Source organism: Baudoinia panamericana, assembly GCF_000338955.1.
Source record: "Baudoinia panamericana UAMH 10762 unplaced genomic scaffold BAUCOscaffold_4, whole genome shotgun sequence".
In the NCBI taxonomy this organism is placed as follows: Eukaryota; Fungi; Ascomycota; class Dothideomycetes; order Mycosphaerellales; family Teratosphaeriaceae; genus Baudoinia; species Baudoinia panamericana.
Genome location: NW_006911260.1, coordinates 1668749 through 1695820, shown reverse-complemented (window position 1 = coordinate 1695820; position 27072 = coordinate 1668749). Strand labels below are relative to the sequence as shown.

Below are 27072 nucleotides of genomic sequence, written 5' to 3'. Positions count from 1 at the left end.
GATGTGCTGCGTGTGGTCAGCAAAGCCTGCAGGTTGATCAGCCTAGGATATGCCTGCGTGTGGGAGCCAGTCGTGACTAGTTATTCGTGGCTGGAAGTATGGGCGAGAATGTTGCCCTGTCTTGCCACGGGAAGATGAACGAATGTGAAACATAGAGAATCCTGGCACGGGCCAAGACGCTTTCACAGCCTTGGAAGGCACGCGAACCGTTGCCGGTAACGCCGACGAACAGTATCAATTTTACCCTACATGAAGTGAATTCCGAAGACGTCCGAGTACGTAGTACTAGCAGTGCCATCACATCCAAACAGTCTCCGTAAACAATACTCGTGTCTGCGAGCTATAGATCACGCCTTGTCCAGAAGCCATCTTCCTCTACTTCTACCGGCTTCGAACAATACAACACCGCCGCCTTGTTCTCCTGCCGAGATGTTGGTAAGGAATGAAGCAGACGATCTCACCACTAGGCTGACCGTATGCACAAACTGCCCATATAAGTTATGGGATACAGTAACATATAATGAGCCCGAGAAAGTAAGGATGGTGTCATCTGCCACAGAGGGTGGAGGTCTTGACGAAGCATGTGACAGTCACGAGACCGGCGGCTGGAGCCGAGCGGGTGCTGACTAGCGTGCTCCGCCACTCGGTCGAAACCCCCACTACTTTCGAAGCCCGCAGTCACTCACTCATAACCTACAATTCACCCGACAACTACCACTCTCCACTCAAAGGCAATCACACGATCATAAGTCATATATCTCGCCAACAAAAACCTCGCCGACCACTTCAGGACTCGAACTACAGCAGGAACAAGCGCGCTTTTTATGTACGTGCCCGCAAACAAAGCCTTCACACAGCCTTATCAGTACACGCCGCAAAGCCTTGCATAGGCGCTGACTTGAACCCATCTTGCAGGTCCGCCTCCATCGAGAACCTCAAATCCTTCGATCCCTTCGCAGAAGCCGATGAGGATACCGGAGAGACCAAGCAGTCCCAGAACTACATCCATATACGGATTCAGCGTGCGTCTTGTCCACACTCCGCTGGCATGCCTTCCACCGACTAATAATGTATTGTAGAGCGCAATGGTCGTAAGACACTGACCACAGTCCAAGGTCTGCCCAAAAAGTTCGACCAGAAGAAGATTCTCAAAGTGATCAAGAAGAAGTTCGCTTGCAATGGCACGATCGTCAATGACACGGAGATGGGCGAGGTGATCCAGTTGCAGGGTGATCAGCGCAAAGATGTGCAGGAGTTTCTCGTAGACAAGAAGGAAGGTCTCGGACTGGATGCCAAGACCATCAAAGTCCACGGCTTTTAAGGCGCGCCTATAAGGTGGTCTTCCGCCCGGCATCGCAAGCCGTACAGCGACCTCGCGACAACCGATCTCTTCAAACACAAAGAGCTCAATCATGCCCGTACGACCATCGTACGACCACAACATAATGATCAAACGAGGGCACGACTTGCGACAGCAGTCATATGACTGCGGGGCGAAGGCCAAGGTAGCCTAGAGGACGGATATTCTACGATCAGCGATTTCTTATGATGGTTCAGCATCGATACATGCGTGCTTTACGTGATTCCGGCGGCAAACCCACGGCTCATTTGGCGGCAATGGAGAGCTACAGAGCGGCTATTGGGTGGCTGCAGAGGATTCTGCCAGCGGTGACGGATAAGCTTCCCGTAGGACCTAGCAGATATAGACGGCGTAAATGTCGCTGTGAACTTGTTGTGCCTACACTCATTCGCGTACGCCCCATTGATTCGCGCTTCCCGCATCTGTTACGCACCTTCCCTTTTCGAGGAGCTCTCTAGTACACCTCTGCGGAATGTGTTCGGCACGGCATGGGACTTCAAGTACGAGGTGACTATTGCGTCCGCCGTTTGCGGACGAGTGCTCGTACAGTAAAGCGCTGTCTTGTACACGAAGAGGAGTTAGCTATCTTACACTGCCTACCTACGCAGCCGCCAGCCTCCTCGCCGCGCTCTGCGCCTTCACGGCATCCTGCAGGGCCTTCTGATCGCTCTCCAGTCTCTCCAACGTCGTCTCCTCCGTCGTGCCCCAAAGCTCCCAGTTCCCTTCCTTACCCGCGCGGTGGAACTTCTGTACCACCACATACTCGACCGACTCCTTCGCATCCTTCGGCATTAGCTCCAACTCCGTCTCCGGGACCTCTCTGCCCTGCGAGTCCAGCACCACATCTCGCACCCGCAATTGGCCGCGTTCATTTCGCTCGCTAACTCGCTGCACGCGCTGCAAGGACTGCAAGCTGTGTATCCTCACCACCGCCTGTACCATGGCGTTGCGCTCATACTTACTCACCGCCGTGGCGGGCGGTAGCAGCGTGGCTTTGTAGCTCACCGTCCTTGGCCGGCTGAGGTACTTATGCAACCTCCACCTCATCGCAGTATTGGCAGGCCTCAGCCCAATCCGTTTCTGCAACGACCCGTAGATCCCATCCGCAAGCTTGCCCTCGATCGCCGCCACGTTGCCCTGCGCAAAATGCTCGTACATCTCCTTGTGTAGTTCCTTGGCTATGCCAGGGAGCTTCCGCCATTCCAATCGGGGGTTTGGTCGAATGGAGAAGAAACGGTAGAAGACGGCGCTGTAGAACTCCTTCAATCGCAGCTTGAGCCGTGCCCACTCTAGTTTTCGACGGTCTTTGGAGTTGCTGAACCAGCTTGGCAGGTTCTTGCCCCGCGGCATCACGAAAGTTTCTGGTATGAGACCAATGTCAAACCCTATGCCTTGCCGTTTGGCATCGCGTTCCGCTTTGGCTTTCTGCACTTTCATTGATTGCTGTGGGCGCCTTCCGGCGCTGGGCATGAACGCTTTGCCCATCTGGCCAGCATGCCATGATGCGGAGCCTGAGAATGGTCGCGTGCCATGGTGGGAAGGGTGGCTAGGGAGTCTTAAGGACTTGCTGGCGAATCGATTTCGCGGTCCTCGAAGACACTGCTGGGTGAAGATGGCGTGATATTGCTGCCATGAGGCCAGAGAGCGAGTGGCAGGTCGGGACATTGCAGGATGCCAGCGAGGGTAAGATGGAACTTTTTGTCGTACCGAACACCTGCTTGCAGTCGGAGTGCGGAGATCGCGGACTCGGGTCCGGCGAAACGCTTAGGATTACACTGCAGTCAACCATGCATTCTGAACTCATTGGTATGTACCCATTCAGCAGTATTATCTAGCATACTTCCTAAGCTATAAATTACTCAGTTCCCGGGAAAGGCTCGCGCGTATCTCCTCCCAACTCTTTGAAACATGTCTTTAGCATCTCGCTCTTAATCCGAACGATTCGAGGGGGTGACCAGAAACATGAAGGTACAATAGCATGCTCTTTAATGTGCGCAACAGGCGCCTTTCTCTCAGCCGCGCTGGTCGACTTGTGGCGCTGTTCGTAATCATCTGGACAGCATGGGATGTGATACAAGTACGCCGCGCTTACTTCTACGAGGCCACGAAGGAGCCCGCTCCGTTCAGCGATCAAAAGGTCTTCATCGCTAGTATCCATTGGACCGATGAGCTTATCTTACGATCACACTGGGTCTCAGCCGTCCTACAACTCGCTATTGACATCGGAACCGAAAACGTATTCGTCTCCGTCTACGAAAGCGGCAGTATAGACGATGCGAAAGGCGCTCTCCGAGAACTGGACGAAATGCTCGAACGGAACGCCATACCGCATCGCGTAGTTCTTGATGAATCTTCGCACAAAGACGAAGTGGAGAAGGTACCTGAACCCACGGGCTGGGTTCAGATGCCCGAGTCGAAAGCCTACCACGAGAACTGGACAGAGTGGTTCACACTTACTAAAGGAACGTGGGTGCCCAGACGCATACCTTATCTTGCACGGCTACGTAACCAGGCAATGCAGCCCTTGTATGAACTTCGTGAGGCGGGCCAGACCTTCGACAAGGTCTTGTGGCTCAACGACGTGGTGTTTAACGTAAGTACGACGCTGTGATTGTTTTATCTTTACTCTACGTTCGCATTAGGACTCGCTTCTTATTGGTGTTGTCGATCATGTCCTGAGCTCATGGCCTCATACCAGAATCCTTACATCTGCAAATCGTATTGCTGCATAATTACTTAGTGGAGACTAATAGCAGATAGTCATACAACGTTCGTAAGCTCTTGAACACAAGAAGTGGCGATTTCGCCGCTGCCTGCGCCCTCGATTTCAAGATTCCACCGGCTTTCTATGACACCTTCGCTCTGCGTGACGCGCGTGGCTACGCCCCGATTATGGACACCTGGCCGTTCTTCCGAAGCGCCCAATCACGGGATGCCTTGACACACGCTGAGCCTATCCCGGTCTCTAGCTGCTGGAATGGCATGGTGGCATTCGACGCGGCGCCATTCTATGACGCCAACCCGCTCGTCTTTCGAGCATTACCGGATAGCCTGGCAGTGTCACACTTGGAGGCCTCGGAATGCTGTCTCATCCATGCTGATAACCCTCTGACACGTTCAAAAGGCGTATGGATCAATCCCAATGTGCGAGTGGCATACAACGGGTCTTCGTATGATGCGATGAACGCAGGTACTTGGCCTTCAAGCTGGTCCATATCCAAAGGACTGTGGCTGAATCGTGGCTTGCGGTGGATGCGTGCTCTAGGTTTATGGCGAAAGGATCACTCGAAGGAGGCCAAATTAAAAGCATGGAGGCGGCAGGACCCGGCCAACACAGAAAGCGGCGAGTCCTGTGTGATTGATGAGATGCAGATTCTAGTGTGGAATGGGTGGGGTCACGCTTGATGCTCCCACTAAGCTTTACTGGCTACCTACTTGTAGTACAGCATCCTACCGTACAATCCGCGTGCCTCCGCCTCCACATCGGCCTGTTGCCGGAACGAGAGGACAAATGCGGGCTCAACAGATTAAGGGAGCAGTGCTGGCGTCCTGCAGGTCACTTCATTCGAACCGAAAGTCGGTTTGCAACGTCCTGCCAGCAACCACGAATGGCTCGATTATGGGCAAGGCAAACGCTAGCCTTTCCATCAGCGGCACTGTCACATATACGCGTACGTTAACTAACATACCGGCCATCTTCGCCGATCCGTAATTTGGCGTGACGTTCTTCCACTGATGCATAGTCGCTCGCTGCACGCACGTATCCCCAGCCTTCAAAGTCCGGACTTCTCCACCATCAAGATGAAGCTCGAGAACGCCCTCGACCATGACGATGGTGTCGACCGAGGTTGTCCTATGCCAGATGCCTGTAGCGTTCGGTTCAATCGTTACCAAGGCCGCTGCTACGCCACTAGGTGGCGTAACAGCATTGCCGAGACCGTTCGCGCGGTCGTGTGCGAACTGTTCGATGTCGGCCTCCTTGCTAAGGTCTGGTCGGAAGGTATGGGATGTATAGACGAGCTGCAAATTGCCAGCGGGAATTGGCATTGGATGAGGCTCGGACGGAACTGTCTTGGAGAACACTGACTTGCCGGACTTGTCGTGCGTGGTGATATAGTGCGACATTGTAAACGTCTGTGGCCCCCGAGTAGCAAGAAGATGTTGGGCTTGCTGAAGGAAGCTGCAAGGTTAGGAATGCCAACGCTTTAAACTCACCTACCGTGCGAAACCGCACAATGACCCTTGCTCAAATCGGCGACGCATGTTCAAGCGGAGTGATTGCTCGCAGACAAGCCGAGCCTCGTTTGCTGCCCTGCTGATGATGCAGAGCGTACTGTCGCAGTATGAATCGCCGAGCCAATGGTTGAACGGGCTTCGGGCTAATTGTTGGACCGCTGGCTAAAAGAGTGTCGGCACCAACACTGGATCCTCCGACTATGCCAAAAAGGCGGATTGTGGCTTCCTGTGCTTGGCTCGGTGGCCATGTGTCAGCTAGCGGAAGGAAACCGGTATGACAGTGGACATTGGTTTGAACAACTCTTGAGTTCGGCGCCAGCGTACTTGAAATGGTCTACGTCTCCTCACGTTTGACCTACCGGCTTCCATCACTTGCGTGCTCACCTTAGTCACTCAATCATGCCGACACCTTCTCCCCAGTATCTCTCGAGTCTGCTTGATCAATCGTACGCTTAGGTCCAGTGAACCAATACCGACCACCCAGACCAAACGGGAGAAACCAACCCACCAGACTGATCGTGGTGACAATGCCGATGCAGATCGGTGCGTAATTCAATGTCTCAGCGGTGACAGGATACAGCTGCGGCAAGAGCAACACGCTGAAGAGGAACAAGATGTACGTTCCTGCGACGATGCCGATTGGCAGCGAAAAGCGACCGAGATTCCATTCGGCTGGCTTAAAGGTAGTACGGCCAACGGTGTGTCGAGCCAGGATTGGGAAGAGGTAGCTGAAATTCGTAGCAATTGTTGCCTAGAACACGTCAGAGGGTACCGCGGAGTAGAATCACAGATCAGAGGGTCGCTTACGGTTGCAGTGATGGCGCTGAAAGCGACTGTACTGCCGATAACGGCGCATGTGATGGCGATACTAAGGGCGCATACCAAATAGGCCGCGTTGACCGGCATCTTATTTCGGCTGAGTCTTCGGAAGATCTTCGAGCCGGGTAAGATGCCGTCACGGGAAATGGCGAAGGTAACTCGCTGCGCGCTCAAGAAGCATGCAGCGGTACAGCAAGTCGAATCGATCCAGAGTATACTGAAGATGGCTATGGCGCCCCTCGGACCGATAAGCTGTACCATATACTCCGCCCTTCGATATCACCAAGTCAGCCTTCGTCTGCAGCAAACCAAGTATCGGCTTTGAGCATACCAATTGTTGGTGTACGTAGCACTTATGATGCTGTCAAAGTCCTGCATGCAGAAGAGCACAACAACCACGGTAGGCACGGAAAGCACCCAGCCGGACAGTGTCGAGGTCCACATGCCTTTCGCGACTACGGCGGAAGCGTTGTGAGTCTCCTCAGCAAGGTGAGCGCTAGCATCGTAACCGAAGAACACCCAAGCACCGAACAGGACACCAATGACCCAAGTATATGCATCCGATGCCTGCTTCTGTTCGCCTATGTTGATGCCGTTATAGAAGTGCTTGAAGACTCCATCGGCTGACTGGAAGTGTCCGCGCTTCGCTGCGGCTATGGGAAACCTTACAACCAGAATTAGCGGTAATCTCAGAGTCTATCATGGTGTTCTCAACTCACCATATCCAGTACAGGAGGAACAATGTGAAGAAGCTCAGGGTTGCGAAGCGGAAGTAGAGCCGCAGCACTCTTTGGGAGATGACGTTCGGTGCCATAGCAACAAACATACCGATTGCCGTCAGAAGCCATGCGAACCAGCCCTTCGATACTATCTCCGCATTGGGGTAGGCGATTTCGATAGCACATAGTAGGAAGTTGGTCGAGCCTTGCTGTACTCCCGGAACCACACAGACCCAGCCTTACCACACGGGTTAGCGAGTCTTCAACATCACATGCTCGCGGCCACCTACCCTGTAGTCATGTTAGCCGAAATTAACATGTTATATCGAGCACACTCAACCTACAATGAAGTTCCACCACCCCGTCATCCAGGCAAGGAACGGGCCCCACTTCTCGCCGCCTAGACTGTAAGACCAGAAGTAGATTCCACCAGCGGTTGGTAGAGCAGCAGCAATCTCGGCAAGGCTAAGGGCGACAAGGCATGAAAAGCCGCCGACCATTGTCCAATTGGCGAATGCGGACGTCGGACCGCCCGTGTACATGATCCAACCGAACAGTACTGGAATGCCAGTGATAGTGTTCATTGACTGTCATCCGATCAACCCTACATCCATAGAAGGGTTCGAGATCGAGGCTGCAGGATACCTGAAATGTAGCAGCCCAACTCTCGAACATGCCAAGGTGACGCCGGAATTCTACGTCGTCTTTAGCTCGAGGGTAAAGGTGTGTTGTGTTAAACAAACGTACCTTGCTTATAGCCTAGACTTGCCAAATGTGCCTCGTCCTTACTCATGAATACGGTGCCTTCGGCTTGATCATCATTCTGCAGTATAGGGGCTGCGGTGGCCGTCTTTTGCTCTCCCTTTTCTGCCATTATTTACTGCTGGACGCGGGAGATGGATAAGCAGAAAGGTGTGGTGAGAAGAGAGACCGACGACAAGACGGAGGACGGGGTTTGAGTATAAGAGACGGGCTGTACTGTAGGCTTATCTGAGCTCGCCGCCGCATCTACACCCACGGGCATCGTAGCGAGACTTGGGCCACTTATGGATGAGTGCAGCTTGCAAGCTGGCCATGCTCGCCGTGCATAATTTGGATGCGGTAATAACCTTTCGGTAGTTGCTGACTTGCTTCATGCAGGCCACCAGATAGCAACACGTTCCTGCATATCCTTATCATGACCCTGGAGGAGGAGTTCCCAGCAAGGTATACGGATCCGAACCTCTGATACCACGTGCACGGCCAACGAGACTGGCCGTCGCGGAACATGTAGCCATTCGGTTGGATCGAGAGCAGGTGTCGTGCATGTGTCCGTGTTACTCAGCGAGGTAGGGAGGAGATCAAGGCCCGATAGCCAAGAAGGTGAGCAAGAACCGTTTTCAGGGATTCGCCTCGTCCGTCGCTGCGACCCCAGCTTTCTTGGCGCCTGCAAAGGGACACCTTCCACCGACTACATGCGTGACATGCCATTGAGAGGAGGGTATACACGTCTTTATCCCGGGCTCCGCACGCCAGAGTGGGATACACATGTCGGCACAATAAGGCACAAGTGAAGCGCCGCAGCCATGGCGCTCAACAAGAAGGATGAGGACGCTGATGGCCTGCTGAAAGTGGATCGAACCAGCGTATTTCAAGAAGGCACGACAGGCGCGAAGAGCAATATGTTGGAGTACGTGGACTGACATATGTCTACTAGCGCGCGTCTTCAACTCATCACCCATCTCTCCCCGAAGATGTCGAGTACTTCTCACCAAGATTGCTCTTTTACTCTTCACCGGCGAAAAGTTCCCACAGCAAGAAGCGACATCCCTCTTCTTTGGCATAAGCAAGCTTTTTCAGAACAAAGATGCCTCGTTACGGCAGATGGTGTACCTTGTCATCAAGGAGCTGAGCAAGGATGCGGAGGATGTCATCATGGTCACGAGCAGCATCATGAAAGACACAGCAGCAGTGGGGAGTGATGTGGTGTACAGGGCGAACGCTATTCGGGCATTATGTCGAATCATAGACGTATGTTCTGGCGAGCCGGTGTGAAGGTGACACACACTGACTTGCAGCTAGTCGCAAACCGTGCAAGCAATAGAACGCAACCTCAAAACTGCGATCGTCGACAAGCAACCCTCGGTCTCCTCGGCAGCGCTGGTGTCTTCGTACCATCTGCTTCCCATAGCTCGCGATATCGTCCGGCGATGGCAAGGCGAGACGCAGGAGGCAGCCTCATCCACCAACCGTTCATCTGGCTTCAACCTTGGCTTCGGCGCAAGCGCCGCAGCACAGTCGCAGCTTAGCGCAGCCGGCACCAACTATATGACGCAATACCACGCCATTGGCCTTCTGTATCAGATGCGAAGTCATGACCGCATGGCGCTCGTGAAGATGGTGCAGCAATATAGCGCAGCTGGTGTTGTCAAGTCGCCTGCTGCGCGAATGATGCTCGTACGGCTGGCGGCCAAGCTCGCAGAAGACGACCCCAGCCTTCGCCGACCAATGATGAAGCTTCTGGACGAGTGGCTACGCGACAAGAGCGAGATGGTCAACTTCGAGGCCGCCAAAGCCATCTGCGCCATGCCTGACCTGGCCGACAGCGAGGTCACGCAAGCCATCCACGTCCTTCAGCTCTTCCTCACTTCGCCACGTGCCGTGTCAAAATTCGCCGCAATCCGTATACTACACCAATTCGCAACGTTCAAACCGGATGCGGTGCGGTCATGTAATCCAGACATTGAGGCCCTCATCAGCAACACCAACCGAAGTATCGCCACCTTCGCGATCACCACTCTCCTCAAGACTGGTAACGAAAGCAGCGTCGATCGGTTAATGAAGCAAATTAGCAACTTCATGTCGGAGATCACGGACGAATTCAAAGTGACTATTGTTGAAGCCATTCGGACCTTGTGTCTCAAATTCCCATCAAAACAGGCGGGTATGCTCACCTTCCTTTCCGGCATATTGCGCGACGAAGGCGGGTACGAGTTTAAGCGAGCCGTGGTGGAAAGCATGTTCGACCTGATCAAGTTTGTGCCTGAAAGCAAAGAGGAAGCGCTTTCGCATCTTTGCGAGTTCATTGAGGACTGCGAGTTTACGAAGCTGGCAGTCCGGATATTGCATTTGCTGGGTATGGAAGGACCGAAGACACCGCAACCGACCAAGTACATCCGGTACATCTACAACCGAGTTGTATTGGAAAATGCCATCGTTCGCGCCGCTGCAGTGACCGCGCTCGCGAAGTTTGGCGTAGGTCAAACGGATCCTGATGTCAAGTCGAGCGTGCATGTGCTGCTGACTCGGTGCTTGGACGATACCGATGATGAGGTCCGTGATAGGGCGGCATTGAATTTGCGATTGATGCAGGAAGAAGATGAGGTGGCGAGCAAGTTCGTCCGGAATGGTATGTCGCAGGGGATGATGAGGTATAGACTGCGTCTCGCTGACAGAACCCTGCAGATTCAATGTTTTCTCTACCAGTGCTGGAAGATCAATTAGCACATTACGTCAACGGTACCTCTGCGGAAGCGTTTGCCGAACCTTTTGATCTATCCAAGATACCTGTGGTCACGCGCGAGCAGTCCCTGGCTGAGGACCGGACGAAGAAGCTGACAACCGCTACACCCACCCTCAAGGCGCCCTCCATCGGACCGAAGAAGGCAGAAGCTGGCACAGCGGTCGCAGATGCTGCACGCGAGGCAACCGTTGCAAGTCAAAAGTACGCGCAGCAGTTGCAAGCAGTGCCAGAATTCTCGAACTACGGCGCCGTACTCAAGAGCAGCCCTGTGATCGAGCTTACGGAAAGCGAGACCGAATACGTCGTCAACGCCGTCAAGCATCTGTTCAAGGACCACTTCGTACTGCAATTCGACATTAAGAACACAATACCCGACTATGTCCTTTCCGAGGTCAGCGTATTATGTACACCAACCAGCGGAGACGGTGAGGCAAGCACACTTGAAGAAGAGTTCATCCTGCCCGCAACAATGCTGAAGGTGGACGAGCCGGGTATTGTTTACGTCTCCTTCACTCGACCTGGGGATGCAGATTTCGTGGCAGCTTCCTTTACGAATGTGCTCAAGTTTACGGTCCGTGAGATCGACCCGTCGACTTCCGAGCCAGAAGAAGGCGGCTACGAAGATGAGTACCAGGTTGGGGACCTCGATTTGACGGGCGCCGATTACGTTCTTCCAGCTTTTGCAGGCTCCTTCGACAACATCTGGAGCGGGCTGGAAAGCAGCGGCACAGACGAGGCGGAGGAGACACTGCAGCTTTCGAACGCGAAGAGCATTGCTGAGGCGGTCGAGATGCTAGTGAAGGCGCTTGGCATGCAGCCGCTCGAGGGGTCTGAGGTTGCACTTAGTCCATCAACGCACCAGTTGAGGCTGTACGGCAAGTCTGTCGGTGGCGGGAAGGTCGGCGCGATGGTCAGGATGGCGTACTCGGCCAAGAGTGGCGTTACGGTGAAGATCACGGCTAGGAGTGAGGAAGAGGGTCTCGCTTCCTTGGTGGTCGGAGGCGTGGCGTAGAAGTATGATGGCATGCTTGCGATTTGAAAAGTCATGCTACTTCCGCTCGCACGGATGCACACTTAGCGCGCTTGACACCATCGTCAAGGAACAGGCTACGAGCAATCCGTATCTTGGGGCAGCAGGCTTGTGGAGGGTAAAGATAGAGGTTATAAGGGGCGAAGCAGGAGTAACATGAATTCAGGATCAACAGAGCGAAGGATTTGAGCGCGTGTCGGCGCTTCGCTGGCGCTTTCAAAGCAACACCAAAGGTCTTCAATCAACACGAAGCTGAGCTTTGTCGCCCGAAGCCTTGAAGCCCTCTGCAGTATGTCTAACCTGCCTGATTAAAATCTACAAAGAGCAATATAGTCGACGCGCCAGAAGCGCCTGAGACGGCACCACCACAGTGCAGCCTAAGGCACGTTGTAGATGTCCGCTTGTCCCGTTAGGCGAAGTTTCTATTCGCATCGCAGAAACAATTCTCTAGCATGTCTTCTCACAAGGCTAAGGTGAACCGTCGCAGTCAGGAGCTGCAAGCAATGTACTGACGGTTTTGCAGAAGCGAAAGCTGGGCAACGACGATGGACGTGCAGTGAACGTTAACAAGCTTGATACGTCTAAACCTACGGCCGTCTTCACGGCAACAAAAGGGCGTCAGTACACACTGAGCATTGCGTTGCCTGGCAGTATACTCCGCAAGTAGGTCTAAGATCTCCGTCGTACGTCACTGGTTGTCCGACTCGTGTTTCCTCGTCCCGGTCCACCACTTCGAGCATCACCTGAATTTTCGGAATTTCTCTCGCATTTGTTCATCTCTGGGACGGCTAACGAGAACAGTGCAGGTACGCGCGAGCTGAAGACGGTCCTAGCTGGACAGATAGCGCGAGCGTGCGCCGTTTTCTGCGTCGATGAGGTGGTGGTGTTTGATGACGGCGCTGTCAAGGCTAGGCCTCCAGACGAAGATGGCTACACAGGCTACACCGATCCCAATAACTTCCTCGTCCAAATGCTGACCTACTTGGAAACGCCACCTCATCTGCGCAGAACGCTCATTCCAAAGCACGCCGATTTCCAATGTGCCGGAGTAGCGCCAAGCCTAGACATGCCGCACCATCTGAGAAGCGACGAATGGTGCATTTTTCGTGAGGGCGTCGCCTTACACCCTGGTGAAAACCGAGACGGCAACCCAGGCACCCTTGTGGATTGCGGGCTACAGCAGAAGGTATTCGTAGGCGTGCCGCTGGAGGAACGATCACGAGTCACGGTAAAGCTGCCGGATCAACCTCAAGCTGGACGACAAGATATGCTGCATGGCGAAGCAGTGTCACCAGATACGCCACGTGAGGAAGCCGGCTACTACTGGGGTTACAGTGTCCGGCAAGCCTCGTCCCTCGGTGCAGTCTTCACGGAGTGTCAGTACGACGGCGGTTACGACATTAGCATTGGCACGAGCGAGCGAGGCATGTCTGTGCAGTCAGTCTTGTCAGCGGACTCTGTATCGTGTGTACAGCCGACTTGGCAGCACCTGCTGATCGTATTTGGCGGTGTCGCAGGTTTGGAAGCTGCCTTGTCTGCAGACGCGGAATTGCAAGCTGCCGGTGTCTCAGAAGCTAAAGAAGTTTTCGACAGATGGCTTAATGTGCTACCGCAGCAAGGCAGTCGAACTATACGGACCGAAGAAGCTACATGGATAGCTCTGACGAGCCTTCGACCGCTCATGGAGGCTCGTGCCGAAGCCGCTTGATATAGAAGGCTGCACTATCCACTTTTGGCTTACACGAATTAGGCTATATCTTGCAAGTTGAGATGAGGCAGAGCCGATTAAGCGTGCTAATCAGACTACAAGCTTCAATAGGGTCTCTTGCGTACTGAGCCCATGCGGTTACTCAAAGCTGACTGTTCACTCCACCGCACTTGGTCGCTTGGCTTGCAGACAGCAAGTGAGGTAGAGCTAGCCAATATAGGCGCATCGCTGGATATGACATTTTGAAGTGCTCTTCCGTATGTGTTGGAATCTACGTAATGGACTTCTGGTCGCTGAGAGTGCAATGCCGACCATCTCTTCTTTGTCGGCGGGACCTACAGTCAGCCGACAACGAGCGTCCGAATGCAAGTCAGCAAGAGAGGGGTAGGCGGCCTTTTACGTGTAAGCACCGCTAATGGCTGTGGAAGAAGACCCTGTCAGCACTCTGTCGGGCCGCATTGATGCAATCTTCAGCCTTAGGGCCACCCGGCGTCCAGAACATTGTACCCGGTCTTATCAAGCTGGCTCTTCGTCTCCGGCCAGTCGTACAGCCAGGAACAGACCACCTAGCAGTCTTAGCTACCTACTGAACCTGGTCGATCACCTACCAGCGTGGGTGTAGGACGATGTCCGAACTTTAGGCGGTGTGTGCCGGCTGCTAGACGGTCCGCTGCACCGCCGGGAGAGCAGTAAAGTGCATGTACTGAGGACGAAAAGGCGTGCCCAGCAGGCATGCGTTGCCAATGTTCGACCGACCAGCCTTTCAGCTTCTGATCAACGTCAAGCTTCGCGATCGGTGGATTCAGCAAAGCTGACATGGTGTTTCACATTCGTTAAACGATGAGTGTGTAATCAGATCTCTGGTTGGATGTGCGTAGACGGTTATAATGTAGTCCCAAGTCCAGACCAAGCGTCCCTGCGGTGCTTGTTCAACGCAAACCGCTGACAGGGCGTAAGCCACGAACAATTGGCCGTTCTTCCATGCGCTTAGTTGCGGACTTCTCTCCAGCATTTCGTATTACGGACCGCCAATCCCAGATGCACCAGACCTCCGAGGCTGGCAAGTGCGTGCGTTATCCGCTCTCGAAGCCACTCAAGGCCGCTTGGGCTCGAGTCTGCCTTTGCTACTCAGTATCAAGCATCTTCTACGTCTACTATGGCGGCTGCCCGTTGGAAGAGCAACGTTTTAGACGTTGAGCACAACTCCCGCACTTTACTTCGCTGCACATGCTCCCGTCGGCGATAAGGTCAGCCCTACTGCTGGTCGCCGGCCCGTAGGGAGCTCCGTTGTTGAGCGACGTATCCTTGCCTCCGCTCTCGGCGGCCTTCTCGCTTCACCCTGAAGACGTTAGCGCTCCTGCAATCAAACATGCTGACTCTGCAATCCGTAGCCTGACCCGACGAGAGCAGCTCCCCAGCAAAACTGCACGCTCGGGCGAGCTAAGACAATAATGCCGTGCGAGGTAGCGCTAGCGCTTTAGGCACGCCTCTAACCGCACCAATCTCGCCGCTGGTCAGCAGCTGGGCGGACTTCCAAACTTGTCAATCTCACCACGTTCCCCCTCGTCCCCTCTCTCTTGCCATCTTACGCTCGGCCCCGGCTCGCTCGCAGGTAGCGGAAGGATTCATAGTCTCGGGTCCACTTGCAGACGGTGTGTCGAACCCTTTCCCCGGGGTTTCCAACGGCCTACGACTGCGCTGGGGGCCAACTTGGACCATCTCGGCATGCAGCTGTAGGGCTTCTCTAAGGTAGGTTGGGTATGTTGCATTGCTTCCCACAGGGCTGCCATACTCCGCACATGTATCCAAGCTTCACATACCCCTAGTACCTGCAACTGGTCTCGTACTTCCGCATATCTTCCTTTTCTCAATGATTCGCAAGGCACAACCAGGTGTTTACAGTCGATCTTCAGAAGTTCAGCCCCCCAGTACGGCTGAGGATTACCCATTAATACCAAGGCAACAGATTTCGGCAACCGTCGACTTACCTAGCACTTCCCGTGGCAACGACGTATGACCTGTTGATCTCGCTGCCGCCGAGGGTAATGGACTCCATGGATTACAACTACTTCGCGCCGACCGCACAACCCTACCAATACCTAGGTTTCGGTGCTGATACAGGCCTTCTTGGGGTCAGCAGCGATGGCTCTATGCCGATACCGGTGAGCAGCCCCATGGTGGTCTGAGATGGCAGGCCAACGCTAACGATCGAGTCAGAGCCTAGAGAATTCACTCGACGCAAACGCATTCCTGAGTGGTTCCTTCGATTATACCACCTTCGATGCCTCTCTCAGCAGCCATGGCACGGGTCTTACTCCTCTCCCGACGACTGCCGGCTCACCGCAAGGCCAGTCTTTGTCACTCCTACACAATAGTTCCGTCGATAGTGGTATAAACTTGGACATGGACAATGACCCGCAGGGTAGAAGGAGTAGCAGCGAGGAGAAGGAGAGCATGACACCTGCACAGTCCCGACGGAAGGCACAGAACCGAGCAGCGTATGCATAGCCGCATCTCGTTCCTCCTCTCACCGGCAGTGCTGACAGCAGTACAGTCAACGCGCCTTCCGAGAACGTAAAGAGAGACATGTGCGGGATCTGGAAGCTAAGCTCAACCTTCTGACAACGACGACTTCCTCGTTACAGTCGGATAACGAGCGACTAAAGCTCATGTTACAACGAGCACAGACCGAGAACGAAATCTTACGGGCTACTGCTGCAACATCACCAACGGCAAGCCATCCACCCGGGTTCGTTGACGATCCAAGTTTGCTACCACAACCACGAGCACCGAAGTGGACCGGAATGCCTGAACCGAACTTTGACCCGAGGAGACTTGCGAATGGGCTTCTATCAACGGAGACGACAGCCGGCAAACTCAGCAGCCCAGCAACCAGCGAGTCTCAGCTGCTATCGGCGAGTGCGACGTGGGATCTGCTGCAATCTCATCCACTTTACCTATCTGGTGCGGTAGATATTGGCGAAGTTTGCGAGCGCCTGAAGAAGATGGCAAAGTGTGACGGCATGGTGAGTCCTCACCGCATGAGGAGCGGTCGCTCTGCTCACAGCGAGGGTGGCTAATGCCACGCTTAGGGACCTATGTTCGACGAGGGAGAGGTACGGAAGGTTATCGAAGACGTCGGTCGAAGCGGCGGCGACGAGCTCATTTAACGCTTTGCCTGTTCGCGTTCTGGCTGTTCTCTTATTCGGGAGTTCAAAGGGTTGGCTTGTGCTAAGGAGTGCTTGGCGAAAGGACTCGGAGATACCCAGGCTCCGCATGAGGATGCCTTGCTTCGGCTGGATTCAGGCCGGGAATAAGAAGCGCATGGCGTACTGGGAAGCTCTCCATCGTCGACAGGCGCACCACCCTGACAGAGCACTTCTAAGTAGTAACCCCTCGATGACACTAAAGTGTCGATATGGTTCGCACTTCCATCGGGCTGTTAATAACTTCGAAACTACCTTTCCACGAAGCCCAAGGTCATTTGCGAACGAGGGGAACAGTCTGACAGCCATAGCGCCTCAACGATCGTGCATACGGTGCTTTTGCTCAGTTACTTTGGCCCGTCCTATCCGTCTCCGACGCCCGCTGTTGGAGCTGTGATCGGCATCTTCGACGCTATCCCGGGCTTCATGGCGCGGAATGATCCGTTGTCGAGTTTATGAACATCAGCCACTTCTTATACCAGTCGAAAAAGCGGGACTGTTCTAGTGAGCCGTGAACAGCGCGTTGGGGGCAGTGGTCTCTTGGTCAAGTCCACCCGCCAAGGATGCTGCAGGTCACTTTGCCCATGTCATCAACACAGAGATGCAGCAGAGACAGCTTCCTACGCGAGAGTTGCGCCACCCACATCAACAAGCATATCGCATAAACCCTCGATGGTTGCAGCGCATGGTGCAGTATTTCCGAACAGATTTGGCTCGTTGCGTGGGTGTGGCGGCAGCTAACACGTTGGGAGTGAGAGCAGGTTCGGCGAGTGCGACTGGGACCGAGGTGCAGTAGAACGTTACAATCAAACAAGTGCTCGCTAGTCGCATCAACATCGGAGGCGCTGGTGTTTTTCTAGTGCGACAAACTCGAGTGCTCGAGACGAGGTGATCGAGCATGGACCAAGCCAGTTTCCTTGCCGCTATTGTGCACGGAAGGGCAGATTTTACCAGGCGTGGCAGCTACAATCCGTAGCTGGGCAAAAGCGCTCAACGATCACTGACTACTTAGCGAGGAGCTTTGGGAGACCTGGGCGACAGCGTGCGCCGATACGTCCCTCTTCCAACAAGCAGCAACATTACCCCCTCGACTAGAGCAAGCGAGCGTTGAAATAGCTGACCAAGCCATGGCGCAACGTTCGCCCACTTCTACGTATCGTCGGACGGATATGCGTATGTGATCAACACCCTCCGATGTCGTAAGAGTCCCGCCGAGTCAGGTTTCTCTTGCTTAGTTTGACTCAGCAAAGAAGCTTTGCACGTGGTGCCCAAGCCCGTGGCGTCGAATTCGGCACAACAGAAGCGGTCTCCACCATTGGGACACTAAACAACTTTGCCATTTGCTAGCCTGTATCTGCGAGGCGGGGCATGACATCGGGCAGGATAGGTCTGGCTTGATAAGGCGACGAAGAACGTCTCGGTAGAAGACCGTTGCCGAAGGGAAAACCGGTGCCATAACAATATGCATTGGTTTGCTCGCTCGCAATCATCTACTACCGAGCTAAGCGGATGGCCGCCGACATCCTTGTGGCACGCGCACATTCCTGCGATCGGCACCACAGGACATACTGCAGCCGGCAAAATGATGTTGCTAGTCATAAGTGGTGGCACACTATGCGGAACTTAGCAGGTTGCAGCAGAGCTGCCGGATGAAGCTGTCCTCGCTCGTCCAATGTAGCCGACTCAACGCAGCTAATGTCAGTGATGTACATGCCTGGGTATCCTCTTAGTGTCCGCTTGAGCTAGAAACTTACGATTGGAGGCTGCAGCATAACCAGCCCCTTTAGGACGGAGGTTGCCTAATCCGAAGGCAGCGTCTTTCCGCAAAGTTACCAGCCGTCTCGCAGGTCATCCTCAGCGAGCCGTTGTGGACGAAGTGGCGCCACACAACGGGAATCGCGCGTAATGTAGCGTTTTTCTTAGTTCGGAGTAGATGTGCGGAAGCACAAAATATCTGAGTCGGCAAGAAGACGATGCAAAATTCATTGGAGGGTGCTACGCTCAGTAATAGCAGCAGTGTTACGACGGTGGCAGACGGCGTACCAAAGCGAGGAGGTCTCAGCAGGGCGAGTTGGGCGTACTGACATCAAGGGATAGGAACAGTACGATTGGGACGGGCTTTGGTACAGCCGAGGCTATAAGAAGCCTGTCTCTTTCCACTTCTGAAGATAGAGGTGCATCAGCGACGTATCGATGCACGGTGCGGAAGCTAGAGCACCACTGAGCTTCTCAGATCGACTTGTTGCGAATACCGCGCAGCTCTGTGTCGGTGTTTGCGCCATACTCTCGAAGAAGCCGATGAGCTTCATGCCTGGGCTGACAACACCAGCCTCGCTAAGTTTATACAGACCTGCTACCCACTCGGCCATTGATACACGCTGAATTGACTCTCCGTACGCAGTGGTAAGGCAGTCAAGGAAATCGGTCCATGAGATTGGACGTGGGTTCACCAGGTTGTGGACCATGCAGATATGATCATGCGTAGGCTCCTCGGCTTTTCCGCCGGCAAGGATGTCACTCATCGCCTTCGCGCAAATGTCAACCGGCAGCCAGTCGACACTCTGGGCGGTGAAAGTAGGGATCGCTTTGAGCTGCTTCAGGCCGGTGGTGAACATGATCGGGAACATCTCGCTCTCATTCCAGGAACCGTGCTTTGAATGGCCGCAAAGCTGACCGATCCGGAAAGCTTTCGTACTGAGGCCTGTGTTCCTGGCGAATGCTTGCAAGACAATCTCAATGATGAACTTGCTTTGCGCATATCCAGTGTCTAATGCCAGTGACGGTTCGTTGATCGCCTCGGTCTCCGCAACCTCAGAGCCAGATGCTGCAGGACCGAGGTGGGTAGCTACGGAGCTTGAGAAGGCAAACATCTTCCGCCTTCCGGTGCTTGCGAAGTGCATCAGCCGCACCGTGCCTTGCAAGCAATCGCCGTCGAATTCGGTCACTGGGACATTGAAATCCATCTTCCAAGCGTTGTGTACTACCGTTGTTACTTTTGCCGCCAGCTGAGCATACAAATCCTCACCAAGTCCAAGATGTAGGTCGGCCATGGAGTAAGGCACGACGTGGAGCTTCGCACTGTTGACAACCGCGGATGAGTAGCCCCGTTGTATCATAGACGAGCGAAGGCGGTCACTGCTGCCACGAATCGCACAGTACACTTTCTCGATCGTGGGATTTGCCACGAAGCACTCAAGCAGAGCATTGCCGAGCGCACCTGTAGCACCGGTCAGATACACCACTTCCTCCCCAGGGGTGGCCGGCGGCGTGGCCAGCGGCTCCGACCAGGACATGATCTCAGTCGTATACCGATCAATGGCCTGCCGAACCCAGTCGTGGTGTCTGTTGGGAGCTGTAATGCCCGCTTCAGAAGAGACTTGATCGACTAGCTTGTTACGAAGAGCTTCTACGCTTGGATACTCGAAGATGAAGTGCAGAGGGAAGCGACCAAAGCGTTTCATCAACTTTGATCGAAGCATGACAGCTTTTTGAGAATCCAGGCCCAGGCGGTACAGATTAGCATTAGATCTCAATCCTTGTCTTCCAAGCGCCTGCTCTACGCAAGCCAGGATATATTCCTGGTCTGAGTACGCAGCCTCAACAGACACGCTATGGTCGTGCTGATCACCGTTCTCGAGCCTTTCATACATACCATTTAAAGCAGCAGAGTATATGCGCTCAGCCTCTTTACGCCGCACACTGCCCTTTGGCGTGACTGGTAAGGTCTCACCTTGTCCGAGTATATGCACCATGGAACGCGCAATGCGGGAGTGGGCTGGAAAGAGCACGGAACTACTCTCTACAGCGGCAAAGATACACTCTCTGTCGCCGGCTGTAAGGACTGTGGTAGAAGGTTGAATCAGAGCGGCGACGCAAGGTCGACCCGAGCCGAACACTGCGGCCTTGACAATCTGAGGACAGCTGTCAAGCGCCATCTGGAGAGGAAGGGCGTTAGTCTTCTCGCCGTTAGTGTGTACCAGAAGATCGTCCTTGCGGCCTTGTAAGACGTAGAGCCCGCTTCCTAAAGGCTCCTCAGTGAAAAGATCGTTCGTCCGGTAAGGATTCGGAGCGTCTGGTGCGAGCCACAGTTCGGCGGCAAGCGGGAAGCCCCTATACACAACAGGTTCGTAAAGTCCGTCGCCCAGCGCCTCCATCTTATAATGCTCATCCTCAGGATACAAGTTACGCACACGGTAACAGTGCGGGTTCTGCCGTGTCTGGCAAAATGTCAGTAATCTGTTAGGCCAAATGAAGTCTTGGCGAAGACGTACATGCGGGATGCTTCGCATTGGTGGTCCAATTTCTGTACTGCCGTATGTCGTTTTAACGTTGACACCAACTTGGATAAGCTTGTTGACCATGGGTAAGTTCAGCGCCGCACCACCCGGCTGTAACACTTTGAGATCCACTAACGGCGAGAAGTCGTTGCCTGTAGTTGTAATATACTCATAGAGATCTTGAATCACAGCAGGAGCGCAGTGCAAACAGTCCACAGGGAAGCCGAGCTTGGCAAGCTGTTTCCAGGCGGAGAGTATCGACCCTGGTGCCGGCGGCCAATTCTCCGGCGGAAAGGAAAGTGTAAGCCCATTGGGAAGGCCACTAAGAGCTATTGATATGCCAGCAATATGAAACCTGCACGGCTGTTAGACGAAGATCGAGTGCTGGAAAGTTCAGTACTCACAACGGAAATGCCAAGTACCAGTTATTGATTGCGAAGTCGGGGAAGAGCCGGTACATTCGCGCAATGAGCATCAAACTACGATGCGTGTGTATTATTGGCTTTGGAAGTCCTGTCGTTCCGCTTGAATGTATGATCAGCGAGTGCGAGTTCCATACATCTCGCGCATTGTAAGCGAGGATGGAAACGTCATTCGCACCGTGTGCAATCGATTGTTCGAAGGGCACCAGCTCCACGACGTGCAGTCCGTGGACAGCCGACTGCAAGTTAGCTTGAGAAACGACAGCAACGGCATTGCAAACTGTCAAGAGATGATTTGTCGCTACATCGGCATTGCTGGGGCTGAGCAGTAACACTCGAATCCCGAGCTTGAGCAAAGCCAATTGGGTGGCAAAATACCCGATGGTATGGCCTGTTCCAAGCAAAGCAACAGTCGGCTGTTGGTCGACCTTGATTGCTTCATTGAGCTGCACATCAAGTGCTGAAGAGTAATGCCGGGCGAGGGTATTGACTGCTGAATTGAACTCCCGCCATGTCACCTTGACGAACGAATCCTTGAGCGGACGCAGGAAAGCCACCTGCTCCGGTCGCCTGTTGGCATTGTACTGAAGGAGACTCGGCAAGCTTATGAGGTCTGGATTGTCATACCTACGAGCCGTCAGCCTGTGCGTCCATTGCCGCCCAGTGCGCGACTCTACGCACGTATCAGACCATGGGTGGCCGTGCTCCCAGTAGTATGTCTTGATCTCGTCTTCCGACGGCAGTACCCGTTCGTCCATGTTTGTCAGGGTGGAAGGAAGGTCAAACTCAGCAGTTTGCCTTGAGTGCTATGATCACCCGTCGGAAAGCCAGTTGGCTCCGTCCGCCGAATCGTGATCAACACCATGGTGACTGCACCTATCTGTTGTTCTGTTCCGCAGGGTGTTCCTGAGTACGCACTCGGCCTAGAATCCACAACCGGCTGATCCTGTGCGTTACCCGGAGATCACTGCTACAGACAGTGTTTGGCGTTCGGCCGCGTGCGCCAAGACAAGTACGCCTAAACTTCGGATGGCCAACAACCACCGAGGCCAAGTGATAGGGCGAATTTTGGAAGCCGACCTAGACTCGTGTCAGCGCGGGTTCTGCGCACGCGACAGAGATAACGGTTCTGCTTTAGACGCTGCTAGGAGGTCTGGCCGTTGTGTCAGGCTATCTTATGTGGCGCTCAGAAGACTGTCGCTGGGCTCGATGCTACTGTGTCGTCGAACAGATAAGTGTGAGAGTTGGGGCTTGCCAGAGGCCATAGACCATATTTCTTACCACCATCCATACCTTCCAACTCAGCACGGCGTCGTTCGTGAACAATCATGGGTCTTCTCAGTCGACTCGAGTTGCCCTCCGCAAGCGACGGGAAAGAGTCGAATGAGACAGCAACGAACAAAGACCTGCAGCCTATCCCATTGAACAGTCCGGAAAGGACCTGGTCATGGCCCAGTCTCCTGGGTTTCTGGATCGCTGAAGCCTTCTCGATCTCGATGTATCAAGTCTCCTCGACCGCCGTCACAAAAGGATTGAATCCCGGTCTTGCCATCCTCGCGGTGTTCATCGGTCATGCACTCGTCTGTGTTCCAGCCATGCTTGACGGTTACGTCGGCGCGACGCTCGGCATCAACTTTCCAGTCTATTGCAGGTCAGCATTTGGGATGCGCGGCAGCAAATTCGCCGTTCTCGTTCGCGGCATTGTGGCAGTCATCTGGTTCGGCACGCAAAGCTACCAAGGCGGCCAGTGTCTGGCAATCATGATCTCTGCCATCTGGCCCTCCTTCAACCATTTCCCAAACCATCTGCCTGCCAGCGCCCACGTCACGTCAACTCAGCTGCTGTGCTTCTTCCTCTTCATCATCATTCAGCTGCCGCTCCTTTACCTGAACGTTTCGCACTTGCGGTACATGTTCATGGCGAAGACGTTCATCATGCCAGCCTTCGGCCTGACGCTCTTCATCTGGGCCCTTGTGCAGGCTAAAGGATTTGGCCCGACTTTCCACAAGCCCACACACATCGCCGACGGTACACCGGTAGCCGTGGTGTTCTTTCAATGTGTCACGGCAGCCATTGGTCCCAAGGCAACGCTTGCGCTCAACATGCCGGACTTCACGCGCTACGCCAAGCGCCCGAGGGAGGTCTTCTGGACGCAAGCCGTTGGTCTCATGGTGCTAGTCACCATGTGCGGTGTGCTCGGGGCAACTGTCACCTCAGCCGCGACAGTCATTTACAAAGTTCCTGCGTCGAAGGCGTGGAATCCATTGTACGTTGCTCAGCTGTGGGACAACCGCGCCGCACAGTTCTTCGCTGGAGCTTGCTGGGCATTTGCCGTCATTGGCACCAACATCTCAGCCAACAGCGTCTCCTTTTCGAACGATCTGTCCTTGTGGTTTCCGAAGTACATCAACAACCGCCGCGGCGCCTTCATCTGCGCTCTGCTCTCGGTGGGCGCCGTTCCGTGGTATATCCAGAACAGTGCAAAGTCATTCTCTTCTTTCTTGGGCAGCTACGGCCTTTTCCTGGGAGCGTTGGCTGGTATCCTGGTGTGTGATTTCTGGATCATCAGGCGGAAGCAGCTGTCACTGTCGGCATTGTACTCGAGATCTCCCGCAGCAGCGCACTGGTTCTGGCAAGGCTTCAACTGGCGCGCATTCGTAGCGTTCGCTTGCGGAATTGTGCCCAACATGCCTGGCTTGGCGAAAACCTGCAATGCCAGGCTTCATATTCCCAAGGGCGCAATCTACCTTTACAGCCTGGCTTGGCTGATCAGTATCCTCGTCGCCGGACTCGTCTACTGGGCCCTACACAAAATCAGTCCAATGGCAGCATCCGTTGACCCTGCTGACGTCCTTAATGGAGTCGACAGCGAGACAGCAAGTGATGTGGTAGTGGAGAAGACGAAAGGCAAAGCGTTCGATGTATAGACTTTACAATGATGTATGACAACGACGATGGTGACATCACCTGAGATAGACCTAGATATGATTCAGCGAACGATATGCTATAGTGCGCTCACTTTGACTGTGCACTTTCCGCCCAAGCTTGAACCGCTGCTGGACTCAGCTCGATCAAGCGTTCCATTCCTGCAACGTAGACGCCGTCTAGGCGTAGCAGCGCTAGGTTGAGGAGATCGCAGCTGCGACTTTTGATGCGAAGAAGCGAGCGCCAGCCACTGAGTAATGCTAGGCACTCCTTCGCGTCGGGCAAGTTGGGTGAAGTGACAAAAAGCAGCAGCATGAAGCTGCTTGCTATTGTGAAATTCGTACGCGCATCTGTATCTCCACGTCAGTATGTAAACCCCAGCGGAGGGACAGTTGAGCTCACAGCTCGTCCAGAAAGCCTCCAACTCCCGCGCATTGAGATGCTCTAAGAACTCTGTGACCTCGCCCGCAACAGTCAGTGCGCCAGTCCTGAGAGCGGTCACAGCTGCAGTGTTCGCGTCAGTCATGGGTGGCCGCAGCATTGCCCGGAAAAGCTCGATTTTCGCAGTGATGTAGGCAAGGTAGAGGCATCCGTTCCCGTCCAGCTCGTGCTGTAGTGACCGGCGACGGCCGCTTTCGGGTGAGTTGATACCCGCGCTTCGCTGTGGGAGCAGGCCCACTGGCAACGACTGGTGCCACTCAGTAAGTCGGAGACGAAGCGGTTTCGCCACCTCAAGCGTGGCTTCCAAATTCCCGTGCAATGCTTTCGTAGCCTTGAGGCTGAACATTTTATGCATGATGTCGTCAACAATGACCGTGAGCTCGCACAATTTGATGAAGTGCTGGCCCCAGAAACCCACGGATGCTTCCGGGCCTCGATCGTGGTCCGCGAAGTCAGACTCCACGAGTGGTTCAACGTCCCAGTCGTCAGCCTGTATGTGACTGCTGCGGCCGAAATTGAGTGCGATCCACTTGTCCTGTACGAACGTTGCCCATGCTAGGCGCTTCCGGACCTTGCACTCCCACGCAGGAAGAGGCCATGCGGATGGGTCACGGTGAAGACCCAATGCTTGAGCCACGCTAACGGCTGTATTCATCATCACCCACTTCATTGGTGTATCGCTAACGTATTTGTTCGTAGGTCTGCGCTGCACAAGCAGAAGAATGGTTTGCAGTACGGCAAGAGATGGCGTGTGTATGCAAGGCCAGCACGCCTGCCAAGCGATGCGAAACAGTGCATCAGCTGAAGGCGGAGTGTACACTTCGACGCATAGCTTCTCGTCCCACGCGCAGAACGGTAGCGCGTGCCCATATATCGCAGCCAGGATGCACGTCGGTATGCTGTTGAGGTCTCTGATTCCGCTCTCATCCCGTTCTTGGCGCCCCTCGCGTGTCAGAAGCGGAAAGTATGGTTGCACATATTTGAAGAACAGCCGTATAAGCCGCCTTCCAACATCATCGCTCACCATTTCGTCTACATCTTGTCGGTACTTGTCCATAACGTCGGGCTTTTCGCCGGGCTGCGCTTTCGCAGCAAGCGCATTGTGAGCGATCGTGAAAAAGGCCGGTACGCTACCATCCCATAATGAGCCTCCATTGACCTTGCGCAGACGAATGGACTGAAACGCAGCTTCGTTGTACTGATCGAAGCGATACCGCGAGAGCAGATAGGGATCCATCTCACCACTCATGCCCACGATCTGCGCATTGGACGACGCCTGATTGTCCAGCGACGGCTCGCCGCTTGTTGCATCGACCGGAAGATGCAGGCTTGCCGGAAGTTGTGCTATCTGTGAAGTAGGCGAAGTATCTATCGAATGGTGCGGCATGTGTACATGTTCGGGTAGCCGATGCGAGGCCAGGTTGTCCACATGGGCGGTAGATGCAGACATTGGCTCATACGATTCGAATGCTATGCTCGGCTCCTGATACAGCGCTGGGTCGAACGCGAAGTCCGCAGGTCCAATGCCTGGCGTCATGCCGAGCCCAGGCATGTCGAACGGTGGCATGCCATTCTCCCACATCAGAGCCTGTTGCATGTCCATGCTGCCACCCGATGTGCCGTTGACATAACTTGCACCGAGAGGCATATTGCTGCCATTCATATGTGGTTCGTGTGGGTGGCTGCCTTTAGCCATGTTGTTGCTCCCATCACTATCGTGGTTCGGTCGGCGCCGCTTCGCTGGTGACTCGAGGAAGGTGCACTCCTTGTTGTAACGTATACACAGCTCACACGGCGGTTTGTTCTCCAGATGACAGGCGGCCTTCTTGTAGCGACAGAAGTCGCATGGCCGCTTATTGCGTGACTTGTAGGCTCTCGCCCGATCCGGACCGTCAGCCTGACCCTGTTGAGGCGACGTCGAGGTCTGCTGTGGGAAGCCAGGCATGTGCACCATGGGGAGAGGCGGCGCATGGAAGGGCGACTGCGCCGTTATATGAGGAGTCTCCATTGTCATGCCAAGTTGCGAGCTATCGCTTAGAAGCCGCGACGCCGTCTTCTGCTTTACAGCGTATCTTGTTCAGCCCCTCTATGGCGCCTCCGATAACGGCAATACCACCTAGCATCACGAGCACCGATAGAAGACGAACCCGTGCTGGCCATTGATGGCCACGGGAAGCTGCAGCAGGCTTGCTCGGTGGACCTGAGTCAGATAGCACGTTCTCAACTCCGCACGCCAATCCAGCCCACCTCGAACGCCGACCAAGGCCCGAAGTGGTGGAGGTCAGAAAACCCCTCGAACGGAAACCTCCCTCCCCGTCGCGTGGCCACAGTACCAAGCGTACCTTACTGGGTTGTGCACCAACGCTTCGGCCTAGAGCTCTCACGACACAGCCACATTTACAATGCCCAAGCAGTAAGAGGTATCGT

General features: G+C 54.4%; 12 protein-coding genes across 12 annotated transcripts; 6 read left to right on the top strand and 6 right to left on the bottom strand.

Moving 5' to 3' along the window:
* Positions 1-916: 916 nt before the first annotated feature.
* Positions 917-1772, top strand: BAUCODRAFT_32607 (uncharacterized protein; the record flags this gene model as incomplete). The annotated part of the gene is made up of 2 exons (XM_007676333.1): positions 917-1022; positions 1080-1772. Coding segments are annotated over 2 exons (348 nt in total), but the record flags the coding sequence as incomplete, so codon positions are not given.
* Positions 1773-1863: 91 nt separating this feature from the next.
* Positions 1864-3157, bottom strand: BAUCODRAFT_32606 (uncharacterized protein). Its single transcript, XM_007676332.1, has one exon. The coding sequence runs from the start codon at positions 3023-3025 to the stop codon at positions 1961-1963; it is 1065 nt and encodes a 354-aa protein (XP_007674522.1). The 5' UTR covers positions 3026-3157; the 3' UTR covers positions 1864-1960.
* Positions 3158-3338: 181 nt separating this feature from the next.
* BAUCODRAFT_23294 (glycosyltransferase family 69 protein) lies at positions 3339-4765 on the top strand (the record flags this gene model as incomplete). Its single annotated transcript, XM_007676138.1, has 2 exons — positions 3339-3953; positions 4121-4765. The coding sequence occupies 2 exons, from the start codon at positions 3339-3341 to the stop codon at positions 4763-4765; spliced, it is 1260 nt and encodes a 419-aa protein (XP_007674328.1).
* Positions 4766-4901: 136 nt separating this feature from the next.
* BAUCODRAFT_32604 (uncharacterized protein) lies at positions 4902-5642 on the bottom strand. The gene is made up of 2 exons (XM_007676331.1): positions 5050-5642; positions 4902-4995 (listed from the first exon to the last, which is right to left on the bottom strand). Exons 1-2 carry the CDS (start codon positions 5483-5485, stop codon positions 4922-4924), a joined length of 510 nt encoding a protein of 169 aa, XP_007674521.1. The 5' UTR covers positions 5486-5642; the 3' UTR covers positions 4902-4921.
* A 351-nt stretch (positions 5643-5993) lies between these two features.
* BAUCODRAFT_147061 (uncharacterized protein) lies at positions 5994-8008 on the bottom strand (the record flags this gene model as incomplete). Its single annotated transcript, XM_007676912.1, has 8 exons — positions 5994-6347; positions 6404-6686; positions 6747-7079; positions 7135-7372; positions 7407-7425; positions 7479-7721; positions 7780-7829; positions 7882-8008. The coding sequence occupies 8 exons, from the start codon at positions 8006-8008 to the stop codon at positions 5994-5996; spliced, it is 1647 nt and encodes a 548-aa protein (XP_007675102.1).
* Positions 8009-8433: 425 nt separating this feature from the next.
* Positions 8434-12139, top strand: BAUCODRAFT_32598 (uncharacterized protein). The gene is made up of 4 exons (XM_007676330.1): positions 8434-8772; positions 8831-9144; positions 9196-10522; positions 10579-12139. Exons 1-4 carry the CDS (start codon positions 8700-8702, stop codon positions 11646-11648), a joined length of 2784 nt encoding a protein of 927 aa, XP_007674520.1. The 5' UTR covers positions 8434-8699; the 3' UTR covers positions 11649-12139.
* BAUCODRAFT_23290 (uncharacterized protein) lies at positions 12119-13374 on the top strand (the record flags this gene model as incomplete). Its single annotated transcript, XM_007676137.1, has 3 exons — positions 12119-12139; positions 12190-12283; positions 12341-13374. The coding sequence occupies 3 exons, from the start codon at positions 12119-12121 to the stop codon at positions 13372-13374; spliced, it is 1149 nt and encodes a 382-aa protein (XP_007674327.1).
* A 2054-nt stretch (positions 13375-15428) lies between these two features.
* BAUCODRAFT_23289 (uncharacterized protein) lies at positions 15429-16544 on the top strand (the record flags this gene model as incomplete). Its single annotated transcript, XM_007676136.1, has 4 exons — positions 15429-15536; positions 15592-15872; positions 15929-16400; positions 16467-16544. 4 exons carry the CDS (start codon positions 15429-15431, stop codon positions 16542-16544), a joined length of 939 nt encoding a protein of 312 aa, XP_007674326.1.
* Positions 16545-17110: 566 nt separating this feature from the next.
* Positions 17111-17520, bottom strand: BAUCODRAFT_32593 (uncharacterized protein). Its single transcript, XM_007676329.1, has one exon. The coding sequence runs from the start codon at positions 17478-17480 to the stop codon at positions 17226-17228; it is 255 nt and encodes an 84-aa protein (XP_007674519.1). The 5' UTR covers positions 17481-17520; the 3' UTR covers positions 17111-17225.
* A 1195-nt stretch (positions 17521-18715) lies between these two features.
* On the bottom strand, positions 18716-22037 carry BAUCODRAFT_23288 (uncharacterized protein; the record flags this gene model as incomplete). Its single annotated transcript, XM_007676135.1, has 4 exons — positions 18716-20797; positions 20852-21212; positions 21262-21906; positions 21961-22037. The coding sequence occupies 4 exons, from the start codon at positions 22035-22037 to the stop codon at positions 18716-18718; spliced, it is 3165 nt and encodes a 1054-aa protein (XP_007674325.1).
* Positions 22038-22366: 329 nt separating this feature from the next.
* Positions 22367-24274, top strand: BAUCODRAFT_430075 (uncharacterized protein). The gene has a single exon (XM_007676911.1). The coding sequence runs from the start codon at positions 22608-22610 to the stop codon at positions 24204-24206; it is 1599 nt and encodes a 532-aa protein (XP_007675101.1). The 5' UTR covers positions 22367-22607; the 3' UTR covers positions 24207-24274.
* A 20-nt stretch (positions 24275-24294) lies between these two features.
* Positions 24295-26590, bottom strand: BAUCODRAFT_66783 (uncharacterized protein; the record flags this gene model as incomplete). The annotated part of the gene is made up of 3 exons (XM_007676434.1): positions 24295-24554; positions 24607-26115; positions 26284-26590. 3 exons carry the CDS (start codon positions 26588-26590, stop codon positions 24295-24297), a joined length of 2076 nt encoding a protein of 691 aa, XP_007674624.1.
* Positions 26591-27072: the final 482 nt, after the last annotated feature.

Excerpts from the sequence above, each read along its gene's own strand:
- BAUCODRAFT_32606 (XM_007676332.1), bottom strand. The coding sequence starts at position 3,025 with ATGTCCCGACCTGCCACTCGCTCTCTGGCCTCATGGCAGCAATATCAC.
- BAUCODRAFT_32604 (XM_007676331.1), bottom strand. The coding sequence starts at position 5,485 with ATGTCGCACTATATCACCACGCACGACAAGTCCGGCAAGTCAGTGTTC. Across the intron at positions 4,996-5,049 it reads CGGATCGGCGAAGATGGCCG|CGTTTGCCTTGCCCATAATC; the intron begins GTATGTTAGTTA and ends TGGAAAGGCTAG.
- BAUCODRAFT_32598 (XM_007676330.1), top strand. The coding sequence starts at position 8,700 with ATGGCGCTCAACAAGAAGGATGAGGACGCTGATGGCCTGCTGAAAGTG. Across the intron at positions 8,773-8,830 it reads AACCAGCGTATTTCAAGAAG|CGCGCGTCTTCAACTCATCA; the intron begins GCACGACAGGCG and ends TATGTCTACTAG. Across the intron at positions 9,145-9,195 it reads CATTATGTCGAATCATAGAC|TCGCAAACCGTGCAAGCAAT; the intron begins GTATGTTCTGGC and ends ACTTGCAGCTAG.
- BAUCODRAFT_32593 (XM_007676329.1), bottom strand. The coding sequence starts at position 17,480 with ATGCTCGATCACCTCGTCTCGAGCACTCGAGTTTGTCGCACTAGAAAA.
- BAUCODRAFT_430075 (XM_007676911.1), top strand. The coding sequence starts at position 22,608 with ATGGGTCTTCTCAGTCGACTCGAGTTGCCCTCCGCAAGCGACGGGAAA.